Source organism: Oculina patagonica, chromosome 4 (assembly GCF_052425735.1).
Source record: "Oculina patagonica isolate OP01 chromosome 4, crgOcupat, whole genome shotgun sequence".
In the NCBI taxonomy this organism is placed as follows: domain Eukaryota; kingdom Metazoa; phylum Cnidaria; class Anthozoa; order Scleractinia; family Oculinidae; genus Oculina; species Oculina patagonica.
In genome coordinates this window covers 57,203,673-57,220,654 of record NC_135761.1, presented here as the reverse complement: position 1 = coordinate 57,220,654, position 16,982 = coordinate 57,203,673, and the positions used below count along the sequence as shown (strand labels likewise).

The following is a 16,982-nucleotide window of genomic DNA, read 5'->3' as shown; positions in this document are numbered from 1 at the left end:
TTTATGACAAGAACGAGCTCGAACTTCTTCAAGACAGCTTTTTGGTTTTCACTCATGCCTTCATACTCGTCATCACTTGATGTGTCTCCACTTGATGTGTCTTCATAATATTCACTTGAACTGTCTTCATCGTCTTCACTTGATACGTCTTCGTCATCTTGACTTGCTTCTATATTAGCTTCTTTTTTGTCTCTTTTATCTTCGAAGCTCTTCAGTGCATCTATCTGTTTGTCTTTTGCCTTCTCGTCATCAAGCTCAGCCCAGTCCACAGCCAGTTTCTTGACGAATGTGCTCTTTCCAATCCCCGTCTGTCCTTGCACGAGTATCCTCTTTGGTACAACACCGTTCTTGTTTGCAGTGAACACATCTGTGTAATGGCTCAATTCAGACTGTGATGATCCAGCTGGGGTTTGTTCCTCTTTCACCCAGGACAGTCGAGTGTAGATCTGATGAATGTCCACAGGAGATGTTTTAGACCACACAGAGGTGAGCACCGTGGCGGTTCTTTTGTAATGCTCTGCAAGTTTACTTTGGCAGGATTTCACATCGAACCCTTCCACTGGAGTAGCCCCTGATCAGAGTAAAGAAATACAAAAAGTAAGACAACCAGCGCGGGTTAACCTAAAGAGACTAGTACTGATATGCTAAAAAGCGATTTTTTATATATAGCTGGAATTTTTTCCCGAACAACGCGCGCTCTCATTAGCCACTTCGAGTTAACATGACATTTAACAATAAAACTGTTCCCGCGAAAATCTCTGAGCCCGCAATATTACACAATTTATGACGTCAGAAGGTCACAGAGCACTGTTACCCGCGAATGTCGACCGAAGACCGCCGCTATCTCACTGCATTTTAATTCATACTGTTCTTAATGTGTATACTAAAGAAAGCTTATGCACCTTTTTTGATCCAAAACTCACATTTTGGATGTAAAACAATGTCTAAATTTAAAAAGCTCATGAAGATTAAAATTAATTTTTAACATCAAGAAAATATTTGAATTGCTTTAGCCACAAAAAATGTGACCATTTCAAATTTTGATACTGAAGAAATTGCACGGGACTATGGCCATCGATAAATTTATCACACTTTACAACAAGAAAATGTTGAGAAAAATACTAGTTTTGAAGCAAAAAACACGACCGCTAGTAAAGACAATTCCTTTCCAAGCGCACGAAGCGAGCGAAGGAAAAGCCAGCGAACAAGCGCACCTGTGGAACTGGAAATTGGGCAGAAGAGAAGAGGGGTGGGGAACGAATTCCGTCTCCCCCCTCCCACTCACCCACATTTCCTCATGTTCCATCGATCGATCGCCAGCCCGCACGTTTGCACTTGGAAAAGAATGGACTGCTATGCAGGCAGGTGTGGAAAAAACAACGAAACGGGATGTTCCTTTTCTGTAACTTGTCTTTCCAAAAAGAAACCTAGAATATCTTCGAGCAAATTTGAGCAACAATACAATTTGAAACATTGAGCAAAAGTAACGAGGGAAGCGGAAGAGTGGGGCGAGAGGTGTTACCTTGGTAGTTTGGCCATTCTTGAAATACAACAGGATCGCTCAGAATGTTGGCCACAACAGAAGCCGCCATGACACTCGCAAACCTTCCCCACTCATCACTTGAAGGTTGACTGTCATCTGCATAGTCTTTGATGCCTTTAACGACAACCCATTCTGTCTTAAGGTCGTGTGCTGCTGCAAAAACACCTGTTATGATATGGAACAATGTGATTAGGCTGGTGAATGATTGGCAGAGAATGTGGAAATAAATAAAAAACCTTTTATACAGGGTTAAAAAAGGTAAAAAATCTATATTTACAGAGAACGTCACATCAGCTCCAGCTGATTTTCATGCGGGTCCTCTATCCTGGTCGAATTGGAATTTGGAAATGTTGAATTTTCAGGAGGGAGGAAAACTGGAGAACACAGAGAAAAATCCTCGGAGCAAGCCAAGAACCAACAACAAACTCATCACACATATGGTACCAGGCTGGAATTGAACCCGGGCCACATTAGTGGGAGGCGAGCTCTCTCAATCACCGCTGCGCCATCCCTGCTCCCCTATTACTATTGCAAGCAAAACGGGTCCTAATAGAGATACTTCTAAGATTCTTACATCCTGGTCAAAATGTGCTGACAGCTGTTTCCATTGTTTCTCTATAACAAGTCAAGTTACGTCTGAGGTCGCTATTTTCTGAGCATTGTTCCTTTTGGATTTTCTAACAGCGTTTAATTTCAATGCTACTTTTGGAACTGTAAGGTAGCAGTTAAGAATTCACTTTTCAGTTCACAGCACAGAGAGCGTTTAACAAAGCATCGGTGTGACTTTCAGTTCAAACTCTAACCTTCGCCTTCCAACTCAACTGCAAGAGCTTCAGGGCATCGCTGGATTATGTCCTCACCAACCGCCTCTGGTCTACTCAGCACTTCACCGTCACAGTGTACTCTCACTTCCATAGCATCTGGGTTTGCTAAAGGTGCGTTCCAGCCATCAGCTGCATGTCTGATGAGGGTGCCAATATCTCTGCTCGCAGGAGTTTTGTAGACAGGAGTTGTTAACTTTGAAGACACAACCACATCTCCTAGTTTGACTTTTCCACGGCTCAATCCACTGCAGGCACCAACAGAAAACACAGCCTTGGGTCTCAGTACCCTGACTGCATTTTTGACAACAGTAAAAGAACCACCAGGAACTGCAGAACCTTTGGAGCACTTCATTAATGCAATCTTCAATTTCTTGTTACCACCATCGCCCATGAAGCCAAAGTACACAGGACCAATGTCTCTGCAGTAACTCTTAAAGGGTTTCTCAATATAGTAAAAGCATCCTAAGAATTCACAATCCTCCACTGTCAACAACAGAAAATCGATCGGGAGTTCATCATCATTCCAGTCCTTGAACCTCCCAGGAAGATCCTTGGACTTTGCGACTTCAAAACTGAGCCGTGGTGGCCGGTTGTCATTAAAGTCCTGGGTACCACTATCCTTACTGGTTTCATTTTCTGTCCCTGGAAGGAAAATACAGTATGGTTAGTGAAACATAGTGACTTTACACCACACACAAAAATAGTTACTTAAATTAGGGCATATCACACGATAAGTAAAACTATCATATAATACTGGTCTATACTTCAACTCAGGTCAAAACGTCTTAGGACACTTGTTAAAGGAGAAGTTCACTCCAGAAATCGTATTTTTTTTGTTATCACCAATAAAAAGTTCACAAAAAGGTAAGCTACTCACCAAAGTTTCAGCTTCTGAAGTGCATGTTATCCTAATGAAAATCGTCTTCAAAGAAGCCCAAAATTCGCCATCGCGAGCCGCCATCTTGAAGCTGAAAACTTAGCAGCCTGGCCTCGTTCGTGACGTCATTCCGTCCAAGCGATTTTGTGCGGCTGCAAAGCTTGTTTATAATTTATATGCACGAGGTCATGGCTGCACTTGAGCCGTACCGTTTCGAGCCTGAACGGGTGAATAATCCCGACGATAGTGACAGTGGTGAAGAAGAAGCAAATGATCGGTTAGAAGGTACATTCTGGTGTTCGTGTGAGCGGTGTGGAGTCATGCCGACCCAGAGAGAATGTGTTTGTTGTGGTGAAGAGCCAGAGTCAGTGGCCAAGATGGAAGGTATTTTGTGTATCAATGGTTGCATTTGTTGCAAAAGGAAATTTATCCTTTAATTGTAAACTGCTTTAATACTAAAAGCTGGTTTAAAATAAAGCCGCATGTCTGCGTTTTTTGATCTAATTGTCTCTGTTTTCTTTTATTATTTTAATTACTGCTTGGCGGTGTGACACGAAGGAATTTCTTGTATCACCGAAAGTGAAGACTTTTCGATGGTGTGTCTAAATCGAGCGGTGTTAGGAACGGCAATCATAGGTTTCCACTATTGTAACAGGTCACCTGTACCTTCACCGATGCAGAATCGGTAAGAATCTTTTACAGTTTAAGTAATGACTAGTCTAGGCGTTTTCAAAATGACTGGTGCAGGCTTGTTTATTGGCATTAAAAATGCTTAATATATGATTGTCACATGTTCTGAGCAGATTGAAGTTGAACTTACTTTATACACAGATTATACTGAATCTAAGATTTAACGTTTTAATTTCATTCAATCATTTTCAATTGCAATCAGGGGCAATTTATTTATTTCTTTGTGCTTTTGAATATCACACATCCTATTATTTGAAAACACTTGTATTATAAAATCATCAGTTTACCAATATTATTGTGTTTGTATATTATCCAAATGCAAAATATTGATGTTACACTTATTATCATTATTATTATACATTGTAGTCACTATCTGTCTTTTCATTGGCCAAGAGCCTACAGTTAATTCTGAGAATCAGCACAACCTACAGATTAGTGAATAATCTGCTAGCAGATTATTCACTAATCTGTAGGTTGGGCGTGCAGTGCATGATTTCCGAGAGAAATGTGGGACACATCTGACAGCGAAGGAAATTCACAGTTCGTCGACTCGCTTCTTCAACCGAGGAAAACATTTGCCTAAATTGAAAAATTGCTGGACAATAAATTCTCGGAAAACAAAAAATGACCGACAAAGATTGCGGAGGAGATGAAAGTAGGAATTAGTAGAACGGTTGTAGTTGTTTTGTCCTTATTTTTGCCCGAAAAACAATGTATAATAAAACAATTATTAAATTCGGTTTTTGTGATATCCGTAATAATCAAGATCTCAGTAAGTGTTATCAGCCTCAGCCTTCGGCTTCAGCTGATAACACTTACCTCGACCTTGATTATTCCGGATATCACAAAAACCTCATCCAATAACTGTTTCTAATTTTACAAATGTAAATTGCCCATTGTGATCACCAGCAACTATCGCTATGCTGCTTACCGTCAGTATGTATGGTGGGTGTATGGAAAGCTGGGTAGGAAGAGAAGGAAGGTAATTCCAGCCTGTGTTGTCCTGGCCATCAGAAAACAGTTTCCAGAAGCTGATGGAACTTACACTGGATTTAAGGAGGCCACAATCACAGAGTTAGACTTGGCATTTTTTGAATAATTTTTTTTATTATTCCTTTTGGAAGAGCTGCAAACATGGCTCCAACTCAAAGTGCTTAACATGTATGCAGACCCAGTGTTAAAACCATACCTTGTGTTACTTTATAAAAAATGTAAATGCATGATGGTGTGTAATTTCACAATACAGTAAAAACCCGTGTGTAAGAACCTACTTTTTTCAGAGTTTGGCAAAACAGGTTCTTGTATTATGGGGTACTCATTGACAGTTTATGCTAAGTAGGTTCTTAATTAGGTTCTTAATTTCTACAGAGTAGACATTGTTGTTGATTATCAGCCGGAAAAAAGTATAAAAACCGGTCTGTTCTTCATTATAAATATTTCTTAATGTGCCCATGTTGCCTAAAGTCCAACGACATATCAATGATACAGTACTGTATATAAAATGTATGTTAAATTTCATCAAGAACTGTCAAATGAATATGGATAAACTGCTGTAAAAAATATATAAATTAAATAGTTTTACCCCACATATAAGAACCTGTTGGAATTTGTTTGGCTATACAGGTTCTTATATTTTGGGGTATTGAGAAAGCAAATTTCTGCCAGAAGATTCTTAAATCCCTAGGTTGTTACACATGGGTTTTTACTGTACTCAAGATGGCATAGGGGTTGCAGTTCACAGTGTGGGTCTCAAGTATTTCTTCTTGTGTCACAAGTATATGAATGTTGTAAAAAGTAAATATACAAATATAGACAAACAAGGCTGGTTAGGGTCATTATGCAAAGGACTCTCCAGTGGTCATCTACCCTAATTACTAAATAGTCGTTTGATTTACAATGTATCTATGGATAACATAAGCCAGTCTTAGAATGACTTGTTTCTGTAGTGCAAGAACAAGCATTGAACTTGCTTTAATCTCTTTCATATGCCTCAAACTAAGATGTACTACTGATTATTTGTCTTATGTATACAATCATTATAACAATTTCACTGTAATACTTTCTGCTCCAATATGGATGTTAAACTACAGTTTCATTATTTGCAATCACTGAAGTTATTTGCATGATCTTGTACACAGAAATTTAAACTAATAATTTTGACATTTTTCAGAACCTGTTAACAATACTTTTCACTTCTTGTGCATTACATAAGGATAATTTCACACTGCTGGCTGACCTTATATAGCTTAGAGCAACAGAGATAGTATCAAAAAAAATTTTTTCGGTTTGGAATTCCTTTTAACTGCTTTGAACTCAATGGGTTAAAATTGAGAGACTTTGTCAACTATCAGACACATATTGAGGTATAAACAATGCAAATTAGCCATATCTATAATTGAGAAACAAAACATCCTTCACTACTGGGACTTTCACTCCCCCTCCCCTTCCAGAGAACATGCAGACAGTTTCACAGAGTGACAACTCCACAAACTTGCCAAGGGCACGGTTAAACGATCAATTATTTCTTCCAGTGGAGTCAAACCTTCTAATTATTTAATTCTTTAAACACTGGATGAAAATCCCCTCCCTTTAGCAGCACTTAATTCACTTAGTTAAAATGTGATTGAGGTTTACAAATTTTTTAATTAGCACTTCAATGTGTAACAAGCTTAATGAAACCTAGACATTCGCTGCTCAATAATTTCTTTTTTGTCCCCCCGGGGAGTTGCGGCAATATTGGCAGGTAGTACTGGAGTTTGGAGGGGAGCTACATTGATGGCACCTTGCTTGAGAAGGACTGTGTCCCTCATGAGATCTTCGACAAATTGATAGGACTTTTCTTCATAGATGGGCTTTGCTACCCACTTTTTCTGAAACTTAGGGTAGACACACTTAAATCGCTCCTCCCCCGACTCAGTGGTAGCGACTTTCCTTCCTGCATTCCAGTTGTTGTCGATAGCTGCAAGCTGGGTGCGACATCTCATTCCATTGTAGGAATAATGCTGGGATTTCGGAAGGTACTTTTTGGCCATGGTGCCATGGTACACCTCCAACCCTCCTGTTTGAACGAAGTCGGCAAGGAGAAGGACATCCTTTAGGAGTTTTGGCTTCCAAACAATCTCTTTAAGGGCGTTATGAACGGGTGACCCAAAACGTAGCCAAACCTTGTTCCTCGTTTGATCTGCTGTCAGTGGTTCGTGCTCGCATTCAGAAAACGACTGGAATCCAGGCCACTCGTGAATGTTTGCCACGTGATAAACAATAGACTTCCACTTTTCTTGGCAGAGTTGTGGGTCTCCATTGCACGTGGCAGCACTCCACCAGAGGTGGTTAACAATGGATGATATCCAGGGCAGAAGGTCTGCGTTCTCCTTCTTCTTGGAAGCCGCCACCAAGTCCTTTCTTACTGACTTCGCCAAATGCCATGGATCAAAGCAGTGCTTTATGTGGGAGTAGTCCTTCTTCATCATCGCTTGAACCTGGGTGTGCCTATTATTGCAAAAAATGCACAACGCATTGCCTACTGTCCCATATGAAAGTAATGCGAGCAAATGGGAAAGCCACTATACACACACAACCTTATTGCACAAAGGGAGGAAAAGGTGGGGGGGGGGGGGCGCTCCTAACAACCTAAACCAAAAGTAATGTATAAAAAACTAATGTGCACGGAGTGAGTGAGCTGTAGTTGAAACGGGGAAGTATTAACGGGAATTGCGAAAAAGCAGCCCTATGACTAACTGCCTTATACGTTACTGTCTAACCCTTACCTGTCTGTTGCCAATAGCTCGATTGTTTGGCCATCTGTTTCCAAATATTGCAAACATCTTTTTACTCCTTCTTTTTCCATGCAGTTGGAGTTAGCGACCTCGGTAACCTGTACAAGTGCGAAATCTAGGATTTTCTCCGTGGGCACGTGCATAATAGTGTAGGTGCCGTACTTCGCATTGTGCCCAGGGCTGTCGCACCTACCATCCCCAGCAAGAACCAGGCTTTCTCCTCTTACTGACTGTAGCAGCTCCCGATGCTGAATTAGGTACCTGTGATTAACAACTGGCCAGAGGTACTTCCTCTGTATGCTGTAAAAACTTCCTTTTGCAAAAAATCTAATGTTGCAGCTGCTCATGAATGCACTCATTGATGCAAAATGGTTACCAGTGTAGAGTATCCCACTACTGCAAACAAGATTTCCTGTTGCCATTCTTTTTGTGAAAGGCTGTGAAAACCAGGTTTCTTTGTGGCCATCTTCACACGAGCTCGTTACACCGATAAGGCTCCCTCGCTGTTCTAATGAAGCAAATTTGACATGGGCGCCACACTTTTGACATCGTTGAAATAACTGCCTCAGGTGACTATCAAACACAATAGATTTGTTCTCTTTGTACAATTCTTCGCTCTCTTGGAGCCAGTTAGTTTCAGACTTTTGATAGATATCAGGATTTTCATCATCTGATTCTATCTCATCGTCATCGGGTACCCAGTCTTCATCAGAAGTGTCTGAATTATAATCAGTATCTGCTTCACCAAAATCATCTTCCCATTCGTCATCGGAGGTTCCGGGTTCTTGTTTATCGTCCTCTTTCGCATCAATCTTGGGTATGAGGCTGGGTTGAGGCTGCACAGTGGACATTTCTAATTTTTTCTTGCAATAGGCGTGGTCTTGAGTGACTAACTTTAGCTTTCTCCGTGGAGTAAGAATGGTTTCAGCAACTGGAGACCACACAATAGGTTCTGTCTGCGTTCCGACATCTGCATACGTTTTCACGTCGTCAGGCATGGCTTCCGCGACGCTTTCGACAATGTGGGTAGTACTGCTTAGAACCTGGTTAGCAGCAACAACTTCTAGTACGGCTGGCCTTTGTACTGAATCTTCTATGTCTTCATACGCTATGACGTCTTCGACAACCATTTCGTCCGTGACACATTCGGCGACATAAGCAGGACTGCTAGGAACCTGGTGTAATTCAACTAATTTCACCACCTGTTCAGACGTGGCCGCTGTACTGGAAGATTCGACACTGATTGAAGAGGTTTCGTTGGACTTTGAAGAAGTATCGTTTGTACCCAACAATAAGTTCACAACCTGTAGATTTCAATCGATTTGTACGGACGTAATTAGTTTTGTCTTTATTTAAAGTCGTCAAACGTTCATTTACAACTTCACCAACAAAACCACTATAAACTGCATTTAACTAGACAATGTGGAACATGCTTTAGTTGCTTTAGGTTTGGAATAAATGTGGCGTCAGAAAAATTATGGCAAATAATGTTCTATGTAAAATACGGTTGCGATATGTTATTAAAAATACAATTGAATCGAAATTAATTATATTTATTACAGTCATCGCGCTAGGTTTTAACGTGAATTTTCCTTTAGATATTGTCATGGTTTGATAGATAGGGATTACATCTCGCTAAATAAACTAAATTAGCTCCATCGGCTTGCGTTGAAAGGGCAGATATTTTATAAGACGCAAATTTCATCGCCACAAAACAATAACAAAAATAGCGAAGTCTAGTAATTTGTAGTAGTAGTCCGTAATTTGTTCCAATACTTTGAACTGTGTTTGTCGCAAAATGATGCTCCACAAAGCATGTACGTGGGAAACCATTTCAATGCACAGTTTTAGTACATTCGCGTTATCCGCTTCCATTCATGACTCCGCTTAAATTACTTAGGATGTTTTTTTTTTACTCACATGTAGATTTAACAATCACTGAGTGGTTTTCTGTGGGGATTTACTCTGAGCTTTTATATGCTTGCAAATAAATGACTTGCGAGTCACCCCTCACAAAACGGCGCGTTTTTTGTTTATTTATGTCATTTTACCCCGTTATCGAAAAACATATCTAGAATAGCTTCCTGAATATTTGTCTAAGGAAATTTCCAATAAAGCCCAGTTATAACCAGCACCACCCCCAAAGAAAAAACAATATGGCATCAGATTTTGAAGATCAACTTGAGCGAGAAGTTATTTCTTCTAAAACTGAAACAAAACTGAATCTTTTCATACTTATAGCTTACCTCTTTATGCTCTTTTCTTGCGATTCTTCGCTCGCTTGTAATGCGGGGCGTAACAGTGGTCTTTCTTTTGAATAGTGTTGGCACTGCACCCTTCTTTAGTCTCCTCTTTCTTGAAGTTCCACCCAATAACTTATATCGAAAATTGGTTTCGAAACAGTTCTCAGTAAAATGCTCACTGCATACGTAAACATTTTCGCGTCGTTTCGGCATAAATCTTTCATCTCGGCGTAGCTGTTCCAGCCATTTCTTTGCCAAATTTGAATTTTTTACCGGTAGATTGTGAAAAGTAATCCCTTTTTCTTTGTTCTTTTCGCTTCGATTCGTACAACCCGGAGCTGAGCACGATGGCATTTTAATTTACACTAAACTGGGTAAGGAAGGAAGGAGGGAAGACGAGAAGCTGCATTTCAACTTCCCGCCAATTTCAAGCTGGACGGAATGACGTCACGAACGAGGCCAGGCTGCTAAGTTTCAATTTTCAAAATGGCGGCTCGCGATGTCGAATTTTGGGCTGCTTTGAAGACGATTTTCATTAGGATAACATGCACTTCAGAAGCTGAAACTTCGGTGAGTAGCTAACCTTTTTGTGAACTTTTTATTGGTGATAACAAAAAAAATACGATTTCTGGAGTGAACTTCTCCTTTAAAACTGGGCGCAAAAACACGTATTGCTAAATAAATAAAGTCCTGAAAGAAAGCTTGGGAATTTTGTTATAACATACTATTTCAATCAGTTCTCACCCCCTTCCCCCAAGTGCAATGTTGATTGTGTTCAAAACAATTTGAATGCAGTGCAATCACTACTGATGCATTTCTTTTATTTTTCTTTCTGGTTTGATTTGTTTGTTTTACTTCATTATATGCACAAGAGATACATTAAATAAAAATAAACCTGCTTTGTCCACAAGTGTGAGTTTGGCTTGTTTAGGATCTGGGATACTTTGGCTGGGTGACAATCTTCTTTTGCTCTCTGCTGATTTATCTATAACAAACAAGGATGATAACTTTTCTTAATTTTAAAACGCATTGTTCACTACTATGACAGTCAGGTGACATACACATGCGTAATTACATTATTGACCACCTGTGAGGGGTAGATTGGGGGAGGGGGGGGGTGGGTCATCTTTTTTCATAAGAGTTTACATGTGGTACAGAATGTTTTAAGGGGGAGGGGGTGGAATGGGTCTGCAAAATAAGTGTGGTACAGTTAGCCTGTAAGGATTTGTAAAATAAATCTTAAATCTTTTTGCATGACGCATAGAAGTAAATTCCTTATTGCCATGCATAATCTCTTTTGCGTGAAACATGCCAGGCAACAAGTAATTTATCAAGATGCATGGCTTTTAAACTTCCTTTTGCTCTTGAGATGGAGTACAGATAAATAAAGTAGGAAATGAGCAGTGGGGGTGGGGAATTTAGAGAGAGGGAGTTAGGAGAGAAAACCAGATGCAGGAAGAGTCTTATCAAAGCATTTATGGTATGTCACATATTCTTTACTCCTCTGATAAAGAATAGCTTTATCTCTTTAAGAAAAATATGCATAAGAACTTCAGCTACAATGTACTTTATACAATCATGTACATTAACATACAAACTAAATAACCGCTTTACTGAAGGATATATTTCAGTTAAGGTTAACTGTTTTCTCCCCAGCTATGAATTATCTACTTACTCAATGGCGTGAAAGAAGTGACACTGTTTGACTGAGTTTGGACTGCCATTGGCAGTGGAAGCCTGGGTGAAGAAATATTCTCACTGCAAGCCTGAAACAGATTTAAAAAGACCTTGTAAACACTGTTGAGAGATCACTCTCAGCTACAACAACAACATTTTATTTTGCCAAATTAAATAGAAAAAAATTACAGCATAACATAAATTAACTAAAATAGGCAAAAAACTACCCAGAATAGAAAAAAACTAAACGAGCTGAGTAGTTACAAAAAAAATTTAATTGCTTTGACAAGGTTGTACATAAAAGAAGACAAAAGTAAAATAAGACAAGCAATAAGTAATTACTATAAAAACTCGTGTATAAGCCGCACTTTTTTGCCAAAATTTTGGGCTCAAAATCGTGGGTGCGGCTTATCTACGAGACCATTGCATGCAATTTTACAGCGCATCTGACAGGATGCGGTGGTGCGGCCCTGCAGGTCCACATAAGCTTAAATCTGCATAAATCGCTCACTGCATCCTCCGCATCTTCTGTGCATTTTTGCGCATAAAACTGAAAAATTGCTCCATATAAGCGACAAAGCAGCTCTTTACTATCCTCACAAACAAAAATAACAAGGAGACTGATCATTTTGAAAAAGGTTTTCCTCTCAAAACAGCGACGAAAACCACGCTTTTCGTCCGTGAATAATTATAAACCCCCAGGCGTTCCACGTGTCTTTTGGCGATGGGCCTAGATACTAGTGCCTGGTTACTAAGCTAGGAATGCTTTCACGAACACAGCGCAAAATCGACAAAATCAGGTGCAAAATTTGATGTAAAATCAGTGATGAACGAAGAAATACCTGTCAACGAATGGCAGAAAAAGATCAAAATGTTAAAGTTGGCAGAAATGATGTTTATTCTATAAAGTTCTAAAATTCTGGGTAAGACTGAAATGCTTTCCGTTTATGTGTTTATAGTACATCCTGCACATCGATCGGAAAGGCTCAACCGGGAATCAAATTTAGCTTTATTCTGCTTTATTGTTTGTTGAAATTTCCTCATAATCCAGCATTTTTTCACAATCAACTGGGCATTTTTCCGCTAGGTTTTTTTTTTCTTCTCAAAATCATGCTTGAAATTTGGGGGTGCGGCTTATCTACAAGATTAAAAAATTAAGTACAATGTACAGTGTAACTACAGTGTAATAAGTAAGGGAACATGAAAAAAAAAAAAAAGAAAAGACGGAAAGAAAAAAAAAGAGGAAAAAAAAAACAGGAAAAAGCTAGCTTGATAAATAACAGCAACAAAGTATGATCAATCCTAGCATGTTTTGTGATGATCAATACAAAAGATAATTTGATACCTCAACTCCTGAGTGGCTGTGTCCTGGAAAAGTCTCCCCCACAGGAAGACGTGGATCAATAAAAGTTGTTGTTCTTGAATTGTGGTCAATGAAATACAGCTACAACAGAAAGAGAAACGTTTGAGAGTCAATGCCTTGCCTAAAATGGTGTTACAGTACCGCTCAAAAGTAAGTTACCACCTCTCCTCTCGTTTCTCACGAGACGAGTTTCTCGTCTCGCGAGAATCAACGAAGCGGAAATGTCTGGAATAAATTACAGCAATTATCTTACGAGAAAACGATTAATCTCTCGCGAGAGTTTTCGCCGTTTGTCAACCGTTTTGTCAGCCATGAATCTAGTCTCATGTATCTCAGAGAGCTTCTTCAATGACTTCAAAATGTACTTATGTAACTCAGTGTACTTTTGGTTTGGCATTCAACCATTTTTTGTTTTGAATTCTGATTATCATGCAGTTGATGAAATTACATTTGTCTGTATAGTGATTGACTGTGTGATTCACAAAACCACTCTTACTATTAAACAGAAACAAAACTCTAGCTATTTACTGTTTTAGTTCAACGCAGGCTGCTTTAACAAACTGTGAATTACAACACATGTACATACATATGTACCATTGGAATAACTTATTTCAAGACAAAAAGGATTCCAAAGAAACAGTTTACCCGTCCTTTTGCATCAAATCTTTTCTCCCACCCAGCTGGCAAGTTCATTTGTGGGTCAGCAAACTGATTCAGAAACCTGACTAATTCCCCATGATGACAATACCTTGAACAAAAGACAGCAGTGTTAACCAATAAACATCATTGAATAAAAGCCTACAAAATTTATTATAGGGATAATGTTGTTCTTATGAACTGCTGCCTTAAGGACAACCCTTGACTTAGCAGCTATTAATTTTAGCAATAAATTTTTCTGAGAAACATTTAGTGACTATTAATTTTAGCAATTTTCCAGAAATTGGAAGAACAGAGTCACTTGAAACTTAACAAACAATATCTATTTTAGAATAAAAACAGTTAATTGAAAATATCAGAAAATGGATCCTTGTCAGGGAAATCTGTCTGGCCATCCATGATGGTGGAGATGATCCCCGCTCTCCCCCGACCCTTGTTATTGTTGCCTGGCCTTTTGTCATTATCTTATAGTAGTACAGGGCCACAAACTCTCAGGAATTCCACAAAGAAATTTTAGGTTGTTAAAATAACCCGTCTATTTCCACATTTTTTTCTTTTTCTTTAATTTAAATTTTCCAACAAGGTTGTCAGTAACCCATTTTCAACCTCATCATCTTTTAACTCTTTAAGCCCCATTATCCACAACAAACAAATTCTCCTAACTGATCACCACAGGGACGGCAGAGCCGGGGGCTGGGGGCTTTTAGCCCCCCCACTTTTACAGAAAAAATAAAGAATTAATATGAGAAGAGTCCCTTAAGCCCCCCGCTTCAAGTCACTAGTCAGCCCCCCCAGTTGGAAAAATGCTCCGCCGTCCATGCACCATACATTTTTTATAGTATTAGCAAATAATATTATGCTTAAAGATCAAAGCAATTGCCATTCTTGTTCCCAGACCCCATGATCCTTCTGGTCTACACCAAGGATCAAGACCTCTGGCAACCTCCGAAACCAGAAGTCTGCGATTCACCGACTCACTGTCAAACCTAACAAATCTGATTGGCTGAAAATCTTAGATTACTCTGCGCATGCTCACAAATCAGGACTGGCCAGAGGTCTTGATCCCTGGTGCAGACCAAAAGGATTGTGGGCTTTGGGAATGAGAAGAAGCATTTATACCCTTTGGTAATCATTATTTTGTTATTAATTCTCACAACTATTTTCCTGATGAAGTATTGATAATAATGTGAAAGGAGAAAATTTACCATTATTGTCATGTTTCAGATATATACCAGTATAATCTAAGAAATGTTTTAAAGCTTCTTTAAATCATGCTAAAACAGCTGACTTTACTTAAACTCCCTGAGTAACTATAAGTTGAATAATATTTTCTCAAAAATGGTAACTAAGAAGGACAAAGTTAATTATCAGTCAATGAAAATAAATTGATTTACCGTTCAAACTGGCTTGGATTACATCTGATCTTAGAAACTATCTGATGCAACTCCTGGTTTTGGAAAAAGTTATGGGCCGCCACCTAACAAAACAAGAAACAAAACCTTATATTAGTGTCCATATACTGGTTTAGTTGCGGCACCTTTTTCCTCAAAGTTTTAGTCAAAAATCAGGGATGACTGGCATATAGATCTACGGCAACATCTTTGGTTGGTTAAAAACAAGAAATTCACAAAATGTTATAAAAAGTATAGAACTTGATGATAAAAGTGTTCTGTCTGCTAACTTAACTAATAACACAAATACGTATTAATTGCCAAGCACATAATGGTATAATTACGTATTACCTTTAGTTATTACATGAAATTTTCGCGACACATTAATTTCAAGAATTTTGTGATTCCAAAAAAATCGCGAACAATATAATGTCTGGTTGAAGACATTAACTGCTCTGTTGTAGCTATTTGCCGAGATTTAGTTCCACCCTTGCTTTTTTGTTAATTGTGACATTATTTTTTTCATTAATCCGGATAAATGAAGTTGTTTTTATTTCATTTAAGAGGATGTAAAATAATATTGCCAAGAAAATGTAAATTGTGTCTACTCAAAAACGCGAAATTAAAAATGATTCAAAATATAACATTTTCGCAAAATCATGAAATTTAAGTGTCGCGAAAATTTCATGTAATAAGGTATCTAATCTAACAATTGCTAACTGTAAACAACTGTTAGTAATAGCTTTTTTGCCTCACATGTAAAAAAAGCTCAATTGTTTATCAAGAATAAAGCACAGTAAATTTTCATGAGAAGTACAATATTTGATGGATTTAACAGTTACATGTAGCTTTGACCAAACAAAATGCAGGGTTTTTTAAAAATAAAAATTATTAACTCTAAATAATTATTTACACTCAAGAACACATTGTCAATTGATAATTCTTACCTCATTACTTTTGAGAAAGTCTATGAAGTCATGTCTGGTGAGAAATGTCACTGCCGCAGGTGACTGTGAATAATCACCAACTAAAGATGCTGAAGAACTGGCCGGTGCACGCCAAGTGAATGGAGTAGCTGATGATGCTACTTGTAATGAAGAAAAAACAGCTGATGTTGCTGGTAGATTACAAGGTCGGCATGACGCAGTTCCTGAGTGGTCACTGGCAGATGACTCGCCTGTTGTCTGATTCACCCTGCTATTGTCCATGTAGGGTTAAAGCAGTGGTGTTGACACCTTTAGGACTGGGAAAGAATACATGTAGATAAGTTGTGGTTTAAATGTATCAGTGGTAAAAATTTATCATACAATCAAACTGGTTTGAAAAATGTTAAACCCAAGACTTATACTATATTTGCACAGACTAGCTCAGACAAAAATCAAGGGGGGGGGGGGGGTACTCAGGATGTAACATGACAAGGTTGATCGAATGGGGGCAAAACTCGTGACCCAAAAAAAATCCATAGGGCTTTAAACAAACCCACAAAAATCCCTGGACCAAAAATCAACCCCCAAAAAAATCCAATGCCAAATTTCTGACCCATTAGTTTTTTTAGAAAGGGGGAATGATCTGAAGATATAACAAAAAGAAAAACATTAGAAACACGTCCAATGTTTGTAGTTCATTCACAGAACTATGCAGCCAAGGCACTACCACGAATCTTTAGATTGTTTTTAACACCAAAAAAATCGTACTTAAATGAAGCCACCCAAAAAACTACTAGCCAAATTTTCCTACCCAAAAAATGGAACCACAAGCCCTTAGGCATGTGGTTTTCACTGCAAAGGTTTGAACATTTTTATGTCATCATTTCTACGGTCCATAAGTGTCGACCATTTGGTTAATTTGTTTTATACAACAAAAAATGGAAAAATGTATCAGCAGATTAGATGGAAATCAGTACGAAATAAATAATGTGCAAGTGTGTCAGCTTGAGAGATT

General features: G+C 38.7%; 1 protein-coding gene and 1 pseudogene across 2 annotated transcripts in view; one reads left to right on the top strand and one right to left on the bottom strand.

The window, feature by feature from the left end:
* Nucleotides 1-16,982, bottom strand: part of LOC144650835 (NLR family CARD domain-containing protein 4-like) — a 39,756-nt pseudogene that overhangs the window by 21,829 nt on the left and 945 nt on the right. The window lies entirely within an intron of this gene.
* Nucleotides 3,172-5,327, top strand: LOC144650837 (P2X purinoceptor 7-like). Its single transcript, XM_078510599.1, has 2 exons — nt 3,172-3,929; nt 4,844-5,327. The coding sequence occupies exons 1-2, from the start codon at nt 3,838-3,840 to the stop codon at nt 5,031-5,033; spliced, it is 282 nt and encodes a 93-aa protein (XP_078366725.1). The 5' UTR covers nt 3,172-3,837; the 3' UTR covers nt 5,034-5,327.

Bases quoted from the DNA above. Each gene is read 5' to 3' on its own strand.
- LOC144650837 (XM_078510599.1), top strand. From the start codon at position 3,838: ATGGTGTGTCTAAATCGAGCGGTGTTAGGAACGGCAATCATAGGTTTC. The intron at 3,930-4,843 runs GTAAGAATCTTT...TGTGATCACCAG, and splicing joins CCTTCACCGATGCAGAATCG to CAACTATCGCTATGCTGCTT.